Source organism: Necator americanus, chromosome III, assembly GCF_031761385.1.
Source record: "Necator americanus strain Aroian chromosome III, whole genome shotgun sequence".
NCBI lineage: Eukaryota > Metazoa > Nematoda > Chromadorea > Rhabditida > Ancylostomatidae > Necator > Necator americanus.
The window spans coordinates 3,478,784-3,493,106 of NC_087373.1; the positions used below are offsets into that span (position 1 = coordinate 3,478,784).

The 14,323-nt window shown below is 40.4% G+C and overlaps 3 protein-coding genes across 5 annotated transcripts in view; 2 read left to right on the forward strand and 1 right to left on the reverse strand.

The window, feature by feature from the left end:
- Positions 1 to 23: 23 nt before the first annotated feature.
- RB195_008491 (uncharacterized protein) lies at positions 24 to 6,175 on the forward strand (the record flags this gene model as incomplete). 2 transcript variants are annotated; one of them, XM_064195022.1, is made up of 11 exons in its annotated part: positions 24 to 86; positions 151 to 275; positions 728 to 793; positions 874 to 950; positions 1,009 to 1,095; positions 1,905 to 2,020; positions 3,993 to 4,128; positions 5,166 to 5,291; positions 5,809 to 5,867; positions 5,940 to 6,008; positions 6,104 to 6,175. In XM_064195022.1, the coding sequence occupies 11 exons, from the start codon at positions 24 to 26 to the stop codon at positions 6,173 to 6,175; spliced, it is 996 nt and encodes a 331-aa protein (XP_064046167.1). The 2 variants fall into 2 exon arrangements, with proteins under 2 accessions (XP_064046167.1, XP_064046168.1); XM_064195023.1 differs by having other exon boundaries at positions 36 to 86.
- Positions 6,176 to 8,751: 2,576 nt separating this feature from the next.
- RB195_008492 (uncharacterized protein) lies at positions 8,752 to 9,744 on the reverse strand (the record flags this gene model as incomplete). 2 transcript variants are annotated; one of them, XM_064195024.1, is made up of 3 exons in its annotated part: positions 8,752 to 8,997; positions 9,081 to 9,238; positions 9,300 to 9,744. In XM_064195024.1, 3 exons carry the CDS (start codon positions 9,742 to 9,744, stop codon positions 8,752 to 8,754), a joined length of 849 nt encoding a protein of 282 aa, XP_064046169.1. The 2 variants fall into 2 exon arrangements, with proteins under 2 accessions (XP_064046169.1, XP_064046170.1); XM_064195025.1 differs by having other exon boundaries at positions 9,300 to 9,474.
- A 1,448-nt stretch (positions 9,745 to 11,192) lies between these two features.
- The window catches only part of RB195_008493 (uncharacterized protein), a gene marked incomplete at both ends in the record, with an annotated part of 13,242 nt that continues 10,111 nt past the window's right edge, over positions 11,193 to 14,323 (forward strand). The window contains 11 exons of the mRNA XM_064195026.1: positions 11,193 to 11,300; positions 11,420 to 11,471; positions 11,812 to 11,948; positions 12,364 to 12,495; positions 12,559 to 12,741; positions 12,800 to 12,922; positions 13,018 to 13,218; positions 13,436 to 13,561; positions 13,725 to 13,840; positions 14,024 to 14,087; positions 14,232 to 14,323. The exon at positions 14,232 to 14,323 is cut by the window's right edge and continues 91 nt beyond it. Of these exons, the coding sequence (XP_064046171.1) occupies positions 11,193 to 11,300; positions 11,420 to 11,471; positions 11,812 to 11,948; positions 12,364 to 12,495; positions 12,559 to 12,741; positions 12,800 to 12,922; positions 13,018 to 13,218; positions 13,436 to 13,561; positions 13,725 to 13,840; positions 14,024 to 14,087; positions 14,232 to 14,323 (1,334 nt within the window). The remainder of the gene's footprint in view (positions 11,301 to 11,419; positions 11,472 to 11,811; positions 11,949 to 12,363; positions 12,496 to 12,558; positions 12,742 to 12,799; positions 12,923 to 13,017; positions 13,219 to 13,435; positions 13,562 to 13,724; positions 13,841 to 14,023; positions 14,088 to 14,231) is intronic.

Consider the following 14,323-nt stretch of genomic DNA (forward strand, 5'->3'; position numbering starts at 1 on the left):
TGATGCCCCATTAACCATTCTCCATGATATTCTCCATGAGAATACGCTTGAAGCGGCCAAGAATTTATTTCTACTTTCTTACAGCGGTTAGAAAAGAATTTTGACTGATAGGTCATAGATTCAATAGAATGTTGACCTTGTCTTTTTCAGGTTGTAACGATTGCACTCTATGTTCATTTCTTCTCCGTGACTCCTCCTTTAGAAAAAGAAGTGGCACTTGAATTGGCGGATTTTTACAAGCTGTCTATAAAGAAATATGGACAATTTAGAGTTCTGTGAGCGCCAGGGTTATTTTTATGTTGTTTGACTAAAGAGAAGGTGGAGAATGAGTTTTTGAGCTATTATAGCTTAAGACAAACTTAGCTCACTCTAATCTCCGTAATCGGACTAGCGCCAGCGAGGGTCCCAGTTCGAACCCAATCGGTCCCAATCCAAAACCTGGTACACAATTATGACTATCCGATCGCTTTGACACGACCTGACATCTCCAAATTTCACTTACTCAAAAAACATCAGCAGTAATACTTGCTGGGCGACATTGAAATCGATGTGTATTGATTGCGTTTCTGATCGCTGATCTCTGCCTTTGTCGGAACTTTTTTTCACCAACGTACTCGTTATTTTCTTCTGCTTCTGTTTACAATTATCTTATAATCTCATCGTGCTTACGACTACTTTTTTTAAAGACCATTTCCGTTCTGCCGATTTGTGAGTTTGATTGTTTCAGTGATGAATTGTGTATCGAAGAAGGTTGTTTTTTTGTCAGAGATGCTCTTCTGATGTCTTTGGTTGGGTAAGGCTGCCTTTCATCGTAAATAACTGGAGCAGTTGGTGAGAATAACTATATAAATATAATATATGTTTTTCCCTCAGGTTGCCAATTGAGAGGCAGCTGTTGTTGACAAATCCCATGAGGATTAAAGCAGCAGCAATCCTTGAAATACCCAAAGGTTACTTTATAGATAGTAAACGATGAACAAACGTGAGGTTTTTTTTTCTGTGCTTAAGAAACAGTTCTCAGTCGCACGGACAGCCGAAATTGGAATATGGTCACGAAGTATATTCCTAGAGGAAGTTTGGAGCATGCAATGATTGGTAAGAACATTTATAGTGCATTCGCAATTTCTTTCGGTCAAGCTCAAGTATAGGATTCCAGGTAAGGTTCCTTATAACTCAAGTTCGTTGGCTACTTCAAGATTATTTCATTAGTTTATCCCTCATATCTGGATATTTTCACTATTCTTAAACTGTTGAGTAAAGTGTAGTTTGAGGAGACTCAACCGCGCTTTATTTTTGGAAGTAAATAACTAAGTCAGTCAGGGCCCTAAACCTTGGTATTAGTCTAAGAGGATCTATATGTATGATAAAATCAAAGAGAAAAAGGTAAGATAGAGATTACGCAAATACGAGTGCAGTTAAGTGCCCACCTACATTTCCCCCGAGCTGTTCACCGATGATATGGTGGCGAACGCTAAGGAAAGGATGATAAGTGCAAGACAAGTGTTCAGGGAAGTGCAGAAGTTAAAACAGCGTATCACGAAATTGACGGAAACATCAGGGAACCCGTGGAGTTCGGTTTGGAGCCTTGCGTGGCTCCGCTCAACTTCCCCAATCCCTGTAAGAAAAACAGTGTTTGTTCCTACGAGATACATTCTTCCTACGTTAGAACACACCCGGTTATCTGCACTCGGATCCCCGCGGCAGCCCATTCATTTGTTTTCGACACTTCTGGAGCCATTGAAGACGAAATACTAACCGATAGGAGTCAAACTACTTTTTTCCTGCTTGTTTCCTCAATCTCCTCATTTCTCATTTTGTTATTCCTGCATAACTATAATGTCCGATGACAGTAATTAATGTAATTATAATGTCTGATGCAATATATTTCCCAATATGCTTCCTAGAGGCTGCCTTATTAAATGGAGGCCTTCTTCTCAACACCAGAACAAAGACGGATGTGTTGATTGTCGGTATTGGGAGTGGAGTAATAGCTAACTACATTCAGTACAAATATAGATGGGTACGTTTAAACATTTTATCGACCTTTGCTACGTGAACTTTCCTCCTCCTAATATATGTTGAGACCGCAAAACCAACCGTGAATTTATATGTGGATAGGTGTCTCCTTCTTAACATACTGACAAGAATACTAAGGAATAGTGCGCTTACAAAGAATTATGAACTATCACTTCTGGGAATTTGTAAATTGTGCTGTTGTCAGTATGATTGTTATAAATCATACAGAAATGGTTGGAGCCCTTTTTATGTTGACTTTGCATTTGTACGGTAGTGAATTACTGGGTCTGGTATCAGCACTAAATTGTGTTGATTTCCCCACATTTTCGTAATGCTAATGTTGCAGACGACGTCTCATTTTGAAAAGTACCTTAACACCACATTTTTATTCCAGCCGGATTCAAAACAATCTGGAATCTGGTGCAATTGCGTAGGCAGCCGCGCTCGAATTGATGGGTTGGGACCTTTACTCATCTCTGTAATACGACCGGAGCTAGTAAAGTTCTTACCATTCACCATCGATCGCAACCATTCTTGTAATTGCACCAGGCTTCTAGTGTTTTACTCGACTTTAAATATCTAACAGGAGTGTGCATTTTCGCGCGCTATTGTACGATGTCGAGCGGTAAGATTCTGAAACGTGAAAATCCCGTTAAAAGAGCAAATTTGGAAAAAAGAACGATTTTCCGGGGGAGATCTGATTGTAGAGATCTGATTACTTTTGTTCTGAATATCTACTTACCGCATTTAGAAATATTGTAAATCCGGGATTTAATGTAATGTAAAGCAGTGTGTTTCATGCGGCTGTCAAATGTACTATTTTCGGATAACTAGAAGAGATAGGAGGGAATTGTTCATGTTCAGGGAAAATTCGCGCTTCTCTTTTTTGTCCGGTAACGTAGGGGTCGGCTAGGCTTGGTTAATCACTTCTTGCTTTGCAACTGACGATAGTACTGGTCGATAGTCCTGTGAATATGGAAATCGACTCGAAGGAGAAACTGATTAGAAGGATGAGAGCAGCGTTGGCACTATTCGCACCCGTCAGGGAAGCTACGGACCAACTGACGGACCAAGATCTGTCTTCTCATTTGTTCGACCCGACGGCACTTCCAGTGCGCGTTACACAGCGGAGACGTGGGAAGACACCACGGCCACGTCTAGGAAGCTACTCACTTCCCACACAGCCCTTGAGAGATGTCTTCTGAAGTCTAGCCGGCGCACACAACACTTAGCCAGTCTTCGCAGCTCCGACTTACGAGCAATGTCCTGCCTTCGCGATCCAGCGGGATACATATGGGGAGAATCGACGATAGGTGGACTAAAGGAACACTAGAGTGGATCCCAAGAGGTGCTAAATGCCTTCGAACGAGGCCGCCAATGAGGTGATGTGTTCGCTGCTCGGATAGACCAGCTGATAGCTTAGCTGGATGCAGGTCAAGGAACTGACCAACGTCACTCATGAGAACATCTTGGTTGACAATGGTGAGGGGACGAAACTAGTGCAAAATATACTGGGGCCTGCAAGTCCAGTGATGATGTGCCATCTAAGTGTTTAGGTAACTACGTGTAATCGATAAAGCAATCGATTTATCTTTTATCGGATGCAATGTCGAAATGTTTTGTGTCCGTACGTCAGCACTACGTTTTTCGTATTCACTTATATATAGTAGAGTCAAAACGACATGAAGCACGGTGCAGTTGTGTAAGCGGGGTGGTGGAGCGTAACTGTTAGGATCGAAAGGAGAGCCTTGCTAGCGTCATTCATCGCTGCAGTCAGCGATGGTCCCACGTCGTTTCCATCCACCTTCCCTACCGCGCCGCTTCGAGCGCACCCGCTTACACAACTGCACCTTGCTTCATATCGTTTTGACCCTGCTATATGTAGCTCCTTCATGATCCTGCACGTATGTACAAAGTCAGACCACAGCAATACTATTGAAGTTGTCCTTATTTTCAACATCTTTTTTTAATTTCAGTCCAAAATTACTATGATTGAGAAACACGAAACAATGGCCAGATTCCTTCTGAAGTGGTTCCAACTGCATCCTAATAAAAATTTCAAGATAACTGCAGGTGATACGCTAGATATGATTCGGAAGTTTGCACAAGAAGGTACATAATGTTTTCTCCTTAGTGTTTATAGTTTTACAATTGATGAGAACCGGATAATAATTGGGTTAGAAGATTCCACACCGCAATAGCTTAATTCTGACGTCAAATATGGGTTTCATAAACGTGTTGTCATTCATTTGACTGGCTCGAAAATTGCAGCCTATAAGCTTTTTTTTGCTATTGCCCATAGGTGCGATAGGGAGGACCCAGACCCTCGTCAGGTGAAGGGGGTCTAGTTCATCGGGTGCAGCTCACGTGATGAGGATCCCTTCGCCAACCGTCCAGAAATGAAGGAGGTCCATCCTTCATTTCTGGACGGTTGGCGAAGGGATCCTCATCAACCGTGTAAAAGTCAAAGGTGTCAGAGCACCGGCTCCGACTAACGCATCTCTGCTATTGTCGATAGTTTCACATCAGTTTTAATAGGAGAATTTTATAAGAATCAAGCACAGTTTCCTTCGCGGTTAGTTCAACTTTCACATCACAAACTTCAGATTTTGTAATTCTGCGAAAGGTAGACATCATCATGTGATTTGAAAGACTCCCCAGGAATGCTGGAATTAGTAGCTATTTTCAAATCGTTTGTTAATTTAATGTAATTCCATTCGTGATAACGGGATGACGTCAGTATTCTCCGGCATCCTTGCCGTACTGTTCTCCATGAAATACAATCTCTCTGACAGTCCTCTGCACGAAACGATCGTAGTGTTTTCGGTTATTTTAAGATGCTGTACCTATTGCGCGTTCATCACTAGTTTTGGTGAATCTTAATGAAGCTCACCTACTGGTCGTGAAAATTTTGAAATTGTACAAAAAATGTCGTTGAAATCTCAGACATGATTTGTTCACATTATCGGTCTCACATCTTCGTCCGAATGTTGAAGTTCCTCGGGTACCGATTGAAAACGGCTGCACCTCAGGCGCTATCCTTCCAATGATCTATCGAGCATAGTTTTCCGGTGATCTCTACAGCTGATTTAAATGCCATAATAAGATTTTCCTCAGGAATGTTCTGCTTTGATAGTCGTTACTTCAAGGTGCTAAATACCATGTGGTATTTTTCAACATCTGTATGATGTCTTTCCATCGACTTCCTTGTCCGACCGTAAAGGATCTTCCGGACGACATAATTCAGAGCATCGCAAAAATGGTTGATCACACAGGTATTGCCTACACTGCCTACGAGGCTGAACTTTTTTGACAATATTTCCGTGCAATATGTGTTGCTACCATTTAAGAAGAAAGGATCTACAGTCAGTTCAAAACGATTTGAATCTTGATGCAACTATGTAAGCGGCTGCGCTCGATGCAGCACGATGGAGCCAGCGGCTGAGACAGAAGTAGGACCATCTCCAGCCGAGTGGATTTGGCAGTGGCCTCGCCTCGATCACAATTGTTGGCTCCACCGCACCGCTTCGAGCGCAGTCGCTTACGCAAATGCATGGGGCTTGGGGTCGTTTTGATCTGACTATTTGTAAGCCACCGGTTGCAAACATCCGAGGAAAAACAGTAAGTTAGACGGCTAGTCGATTGTTGGTATTCACAAAGAGAATCGTGCTCTCCTAACAATTAATTTCGTGTGGGTTTACTTTTCAAAAACAGTAAAATGCACGATGTGTCCTTTTTCCGTCATAACTTCCTCCAAATTAAAGATGATATGCGGATGACTTCTCAATTTAGGAACATTTGTAATTAATCTGATGACAGATGGTGTGGACGCAGAGTCAGCATATAAGAGAGTACGTTTTTTTTTTCAGCATGGATTTACCATGTAAAGTCTGTTTACTATTATCACACGTGTATTTTTACAGCAAAAACACCGGCTAGAAAGGTATTTTAATGAATGTCTTTTACTGAAGCCAGTAAGAGTGTATAATAATGTAAGTATTTGATTCGAATTATTTAACCTAACTTCATTTGGATTCGATTATTTATTTTTATTATTTCAAGTACAGACTTGAAGTTACTCTTACAGGTACTCTCGTGCTCGCAAACGTTTCATAACCTTACCATACTTACCGAAGTTAGAAAATTTTTGGAAGCCTGAATAAAATAACCTCGATAATCACAAAGGACAATCAATAACTGAATTCAATTATGCTTAAGCAACGTTGCCCATTGAGTTGTTGCTATTTAGAAATAAATCAGTAAAGGTTTCCTTTTCAGTAATAAATGTAGCACATTCTTGAATTTCAAACTGAATGAACCAAATTCACGACAATATTTCGTAGAGGAAATGGACCAGCAACCTTTTTTTTACAGTTTTTTTTTTTATCGCGTGCGTCTATTCGGTTTCTGGAAAGGAAGGTAAACTCAATGGAATATACGGCGTTCATGCAAAAATATGTCATCTCTCCGACACCGATAAACTAATACCAGACTTGTCTGGAAGTGTAAAATCCTGCACTGATACTACGATCTACCTCGCAAGTTATTCTACACATTAGTTGCGCATGTGCTCATAAACTCGAAACGATTCGGATTTGAAGCTAAGTAGGTGCATCCCAAAGGGATTGATCAGCACCATTCACTTTTCCCTCCATCCTTTATCCGCTCCTCAGGATGTACGATAGTTTCGCGCGCTGCAAAACTGCATGTTAGCGCCTTCTAAAAGATTTTATCAAGACGAATCACAAATACTGTGCGTCCTGAAAAGAACAGAGAACAGCAAGACCACCAACTAATTAAAGTAGGAGTCCTCAGTTCTCTTTGCCATTATTAGGATGGAATGATTTCAGTAATTCTTCTCTTATCGGTGGAACAATTCCTCCTAATGTGAAGGTGTGATTCAACAAAACTACTTCTCATTCAATTTTTTATGCAGATATTTGCGAAAAAAAAAATCTGAAACTCACAGCTTGAAGATGGACAGTGGTCTCTGATTGTCATTAGAGCACACCAGTCAGCCAGACGAGGAGGGCTGCGTTTCGAACGACGGAGGAAGGAAAAATGTCCCTGCTCTACGCTCTTCTTTCTATGTGTCCCTGGTTATTTTACCTTTGTTGAGACGCAGTGTCGTCAAAATGATTTCTTATGGATATTTCATTTTATTTTATGGATTTCGGCTTCTAAGTCCTTTACTCGTTCAGTATTCTTTAAAATCTTCCCTGGATTCGAATTAAGTATGTTTTTGTTGGGCACATGGTGTTCCACTACGCAAATGGGGTTGCTAGGAACAGAATTATTCTTGCAAAACTTCGCAACTAATGCTAGGCTCCAATGTTTGATTAGGACAGTTTACTTTCGAACATTTCCTCAGCGGAATATACATATTTCTATGTTCATACGGTCGATCCCAATTTGTGTTGACATGTTGTTGGTTTGGGGTTTTTTTCACAGCATAAGGAATAAAAATAGAGGTTAACAACTTTGTAAATATTTTAGTTCCATTTGTGTTTTTTCTTCTTTTTATTCATGTACTATAGTCGAGTCAAAACGACATGAAGCACGGTGCATTTGCGTACGCGCTCGAAACGGAGTAGTGGAGGCAGCAGTTGGAACTGAGGTGGGACCATCGCAAATTCCAGCGGGTAGTGCCAACAAGGGTTCCAATACGCTCCTAACCACTACGCTCCACCGCACCGCCTCCAGAGAAGCCGCGTACGCAATTGCACCGTGCTTGGTGTCATTTTCACCCGACTATATAGTAAGGTCAAAACGATATGAAGCACGTACGCAATTGCGTACGCGGCTTCTTCCGAGGCGCTTCGGTGGAGCGTGGTGAAATCCTTGCTGGTACCACCAACGCTATAGTTTGCGACGGTCCCAACTTGGTTCCAAATGCTGCCTCCACGGCGCCGTTTCGAGCACGTACGCAAATGTACCGCAACTACACTTGTGTTTCATGTCGTATTGACCCGACTATACATTCAAGAGTCCTTATTCGATCCTAACCGCTCCTCTGCGCCGCTTCGAGCACAACCGCTAACCCATGTTCACCGTTCTTTCTTGTCGTTTTGACTCTACTATACAGTGGTGATCGGCAGCGATGGCTGATTGCCTGACGCCGTTTTACACAATGTCTGTCTCGGATTAAAAAAAGCAGAATAAATAGCGTAACGATGTGTAATTTTAAGCGGTTTTGAGAGCTACAGTCGCATTCTCGGTTTAGTGTAATAGTAGAGGAAAATCACCCAACGAACTACTTTTGTTTTTTCTTTTGTTTTTCCTCACTCTTAAAGAAGAAATTGTTTCTTAGCTATAACTATACCTTACGACGAAGTCTCGCTATATTCCAAGCAGAAAAAAAAGAGTAGAGAATCATGGCGTTATGCTGTACAAGGATTAGCGAGTAACTGAATCAACTTTTATTAGCGAATTAATAACTTACAGTATGCTACTCAAATACTTTTGGAATGAATTCGCGTAATTTTGACTCCTGAATTTCATGTACGGGAGTGAGTATTTACTATATCTATCCGTTTAATTAGGCTGATCCTAGTGTTCAGCTGGAGATTTCTTTCAAAAATCTTCTATTTTATTTCAATATTGGTCATATTCGAAACGAAATCCAGCTGTACAAAAACGTTAAGGTTGTTAACATCCAACATACGATCCACACTAGGAAGTGTTAGATGTAGACGTTGACAGGTGATAAAACTCAAAATTCCAACAATTAGGGAATTATACCTCCTCGTCAGATGAAATCTCGAACATATGCGCACGTTTTGCACTTGGTCTACATTCGTCCGGACAAAAACCATTTTGGCTACGTGTTTCTCTTGCAGAATCGGCGCAAGGTCCGTCTCGTTTTCGTTTCTTACGGTGATAATCATTGATTGCTATTTGACAAGCAGACCAAAGTGATGCTTCGGCGGTAGGCGTTGAACTCGGGTAACGGCATCGAATTAATTCACGTAGCCAGCGCACCTGGATTTAATCCATTTTTAGATTCTATAATCATTTATAATTATAAAAAGCTGTATGTGAAGGAATTTCGCAATTTAGTGTACCTTCTCTTGAGCATTGCGTTTATCCAGATTTGTATCCTTGTCATCATCATGGATAAAAAGTTCCCTTTCCACTGCACGAGCGAATGCTGTTGCAGAACGTTTCGCCTGGTATATATCATCCACCTTTTCTTTTGTGAGATTATACGGATAGGTTAAGGCTAAAAGAAATAGAAAGTGAAATGAAAGAAAGTAAAATGTAACTTTCCCTTTGAAATTTACCTGTAGAAACTTCGGAAGGTGCTAGGACATGGAGCAATAACTCCTGGACAACAACCTTTAAGGATTTTTCAGACTGCTCCAAATGTTCTATCTTAGTTTTAATGAACTCAACATTCTGTTGCATTTCTTTCTGCCTCGTAGAAACTTCTCGAAGATTTGAGTCAATTCGTGACATGTACGAGAGTATGGCATCTATTTTTGAGTCATTTGAAGAACTGGGAATATCTGGCGTAGAATCACAACCAGTTTTTTCTGAAGGTGCAGACTTTTTTCGAATGTTATCACATTCTTTATCGCAGACAGTTTTACTGGAGTTAATGAATAGTACTTGCGCACTATTCACAACCGTAACACAGCTACCGACTACGATTTCGTTTTCGGCGATCTGGGTGCGTTCGAGAACGCAATAGCGGTTGGAATCAGGATAGTAGACGACCATCCACATAATTATTTGAGTAGTAGATGAGAATCTCTGTTTGGTGGTGGTTGGACCGGGATTGCGTGAGGCGGGGTGAGGTGGCGTGAGGCAATTAGCACGACGAACGACGACGACGACGACCCCATCGTAATTCTCCTCCGATCGATGCTCAATCCTGGTCGAGTATGGCGTCTAGTTTCGTTATGTATAATAGAACATGAGCATGAAATAGAAACAGAACAAATATTTGCGCCAAACACTTTACAATGTCAGTAGATCATAAATTGAACCGGGTCGGGTCTTAGCAATAATCTAATAACTCACTTCCTTCGTCTTTTTTCTCTCTCCGGAAAACCAACGCTTCCAGTAATTCGACGTTTAGTCCTCATCGATCCCACGATATACTGGAAGATTTTCCATCCGATTTCCCATCTAGTTATCTTCTGCGATAGTACTGTTCGTTTGTAGTTTCTTTTTCAAATGATCCTTTTCAAAAATCCGTATCGATGTTTTTAAAGACGGGTCAGGTGTGCCGCAGTCGGTAGTTAGAAAAGTTCCGCTGCGGCTGCACGGTCGATGGTTCGAACCCGCCTAGTGCCAACCAAGCCTTTCATCTCTTCAGAATCGATAAATTGGTCCCAGAGCTGGCTGGGAGGATAAGAACACTGACCAGATCATCGGCTGGCCTCCGCAAGTCATTGTACAGGCCATTGCGTTCCAAGAAAACTTCAACGATTACGAATTACAGTAGAAGGCGTTGGCGGATCTCAAGTGGAAAAATGCACCAGAGACTTTATCCTTTATTTTTAAGAACTACTCTCAATAGTGTGAAGTACAGCAGTTACAAGGAGACTGTCGGAAACTTATATTGAGGTCGAGGGAACGATTTACACCACATGATGGGGTTTTCACTAAGACCTTATTTCGAAGAGAACGAAACAATTTAAGGAAAAACTACACGTGAATCATTCCATCATCAAACCAGTAACATTTCTTAGCGTATTGAATGGTTTTCATCCTTTTTTGTTGCGGTCTCTATGTCTAATTTGATTTCTGTGTCTATTTTCTATGTCTGCTTGTTTTCTTATTTGTGGATTTTTCCGTGGATGTTTGCCTGTGCTTAAATGTCCAGATATCTACCGAATCATCATAATCTATTGTGAAGTTTTCACATTTGTTACGATAACAGGGACGCCACCGATTATTTTTTTTTTAAGAAGAAGAGAAAATTCCCAGGCGTTCTCTTCCGCCCGGAGTTGTTTCACGCGAAATCAGTGCGTGATACGCGGTTACATACAGACAACATTGAGTTTTCTTTCCTCTTCTTCCTTGTTTTTATGTATCTGTTCTCCATCCGTATACTCACTCGACATAACTTCCTTTTTCTTTTGAAGTCGCAAACTATTCTTTTATTTTAGTTTTGTCGCTTTATTTCTGCAATTTATCCCGGGTTGAAATTTTCTGGTGCTTTTAGGATGATCCCACTGAAACCAAAAGTAAAAACGAAAGGTTTGATGAAAAGTGTCCCTACTGGGGTTTTGGCACCCAAGAGTTTGGCAACGAAACCTATAAAACACCAAAAGGTAAGGTCTTATCTTATATTATTATACTTTTTCTATTTTTCTACTTTTTTTTCTTTAAAGTTCGATTTAATACTCATAAACGATTTGAGGAATACCCTGAGAGGAACACTATTTTTTAGTCTATGTTCCCGTCAACATCATCATCATCAATTCCAATTGGAGGGATCAGCGGTGAGTTTTTGTAATGGTAATTTCAATGAAAAATCTGGCTCTGTGATATCCGCAAAAAGGAGGTTTTATCGTTGGATCTGCTTGCTCGTATTACTTTCAAATTGGGCCTCACTTAGTAACTCTTTTAAGTGGCACCGTTTTATATGTTTTCTTTTTTACTCTTCTCTTCTTTTTCTTCTCTTTTTAAACGTTAGACACGTCGTTTTATGTGTTGGAGGTCCCACCTCGCTCAACCCTTCAAATTATTAATTCATGTAATTTCCCAAATTTTGTTCTTATTCACGATTGATGGAGATTTGATCTGCATCCGAAACCTACTTGTACTTTTCTAAGCATTCAGGCGGACCTAGTACGGTTGCTGGGATTCGTCCTCCTTTGGATGAATCATGGCGGGAGTTTTGCGAGATGACCACCGTGGATTTTGCCACTTATGCAACATCAATACAAGAAGCAATTGATCAAGGGAAGTTTAATAAGGTGCGAAAGTTTTGTTGGTAGTAGTTTCTCGATTATGTTTCTCTTGTTTCAAATTCTTCTGCCATAAATTCTACAAAGATAGCGTTTTGTTTGTTCGATTTTGTACATTTTCCTAATTGTTTTGTGTATCATCATAAAGTTGCATGACTAAAGAGATTTTGAAGTTTACCATGCAGCAAAACAAAAACATTGAGGATTTCGTTGAAATTCTACAAAAACAACGTTATTATTTTTTCCGGTTCTGTTCATTTTAACGAAAACCTCAAGGTTTTTGTTTTGCTACATGGTAACTTTGGAAATTTCTTTAGTTATGTTACTTTATATACTGGACTTCTATTTGTATTTGTCAGTATAGTATCAGCACTTTTTCCTCCTTATTATTCATGAATAATTAAAACTTCTGCTATTCTTTTAGTTGGCTCGTTTGCTTGCGGCCGCCTTTCGTACTTTCATTGACAAAAAAACCGATTCGCCCAAGTTTTTCATTGAATATCAACTACTCACAGTTGCGGCAATTACAATCAAGGAGCACAATGAGAAGTTACAAGTAAGTGTAGTCATCATTTTACGTTTTTGTTAAATTTTTAATTATGTAGTAATCTCTCTTCAGCACGTAGCACTTCAAAAATGTCTTTTAAACCTCATGTGTCGTATGAAACCTATGAATCCCGAACGGCAAGGATTAATCGCTGCGATGACTGTGACACTAGCAAGCGGTCAAACCACTTGGGATCCGTACTATATCACAGCTTTTCTGCATGATGCTCTTGGGGACCGAACTTGGATTAATAAGGTAGACATAAGGTTCACTTGGTTTCGTTAACGTATGTATAACATAATTCTTTTTTCAGCCAAACTCGTCATTCATCTCGACACAAATCATCAAGTCATTGGGTACTGTTTACCCCACAAAAGACATGTTTGCTTCTTGTAATCTAGAAATCGATGTTGATTTCATGCCGGAAGGTCTTTCCGTAAGTCTTTCTCCGTGATAAGTAAACGTATTTGTTCGAGATAAAATTGATTGAGGGTCACCACTGACCAAATAGTACTGATGCGAAGTATTTAGCATGCCACTGATCGATTCCCTTCTCCACAAGCAAAGGAAGAAATAGCCATGCTCGCTCTTAACGCACTTTCACCCTGGTGGGAAATGCGAGCGGACACGACGCCCGTGTTGTTCCTACGAGCTTTGGCACCTTTGATGGCACTACCTGATGTTAGATTCAATGTAGTGAAAAGAATAGACGGATGGCTGCAGCACGTCAAAGTAAATTTTTGATCTTTTTTTGCGATTACAGTCCTTTTATTGGTGAAAATAACGGACATGTAAATGGCTAACAATGATATTTGGTTGGTTAGTCAATTGATACTACCTATTATTCGTACCGTACTACCATCGCTGATATCTATTATTCAAAATAACGCCATTGTGAAGAGATCAAACTTACCAAAATTTCAGTTCTACTTCGAAAATTCCATTTCAGCTCCAACGTTTAGCCATGCAGCTTTTGATCCTTGTCGGACTAAACTACGGAAATGCATCGGATTCGCAGCAAGAAAAGTCGATCTTGGCTCGGCTGCTTCAAATGAGGATGCTGAAAAATAAGAATGTGAGCAATTCAACCATTTCTAGTTTCTTTACATCAACACATCTAACATTTTAATACGTCATGCAAATCAGAGTCAGTTAGCTGGGTTCTTTTTTTTACCAGAATAACGAATTAAATCTTTGTTTGTGTTGGAGTAGTTGTGCTCTTCGAAGCTTCTGTTTAGGTCACATCCGTATTCACCGTAGCCCTACGTGAAATGCTGGTGCGGAAGGATGACTGCAACATGCGTACAACTATTCAATTATTGTTGGAGAACGAATTTGGACATGTAATGTCTAGGTTTGTTTTCAAATTCTACTTTTAAAAGAGGTTTGATGCTGGTCTCCGAAATGGTGCCGGACTCAACATCCGTCAACAACTTTGTTGATCAGTTGCAATCCAATCTAGATCATTTCTCACTTGAAGGAAACACTTGATTGTAAATTTTAACCAAAAGTTGAATGCAACCAAGATTCCTTTCAGACATCCTCATAATGTATCCATACTGATCAGTTTGTTCAGCTTTGACAGGACTAGAGCCGCCGAGGCGAGTTTCCGCATTTTGCCTGCTTTTTTCTCGCTAGAAATATTATTCATAGAATCAGTTACATTTATTTATTGATAGATGCAAAACTCAAATATTCCACGGTCTACTCGTCTCTGAGCGTGTTCGAAAACCATTTCTCTCCAGATTCTTGGCGAGGAGGTATCTGAGATGATAATGGCGCGTGAAGAGTACTGTAAACCAGTTCGACTACTCCTGAGAGAAGTGATTCGATTCTT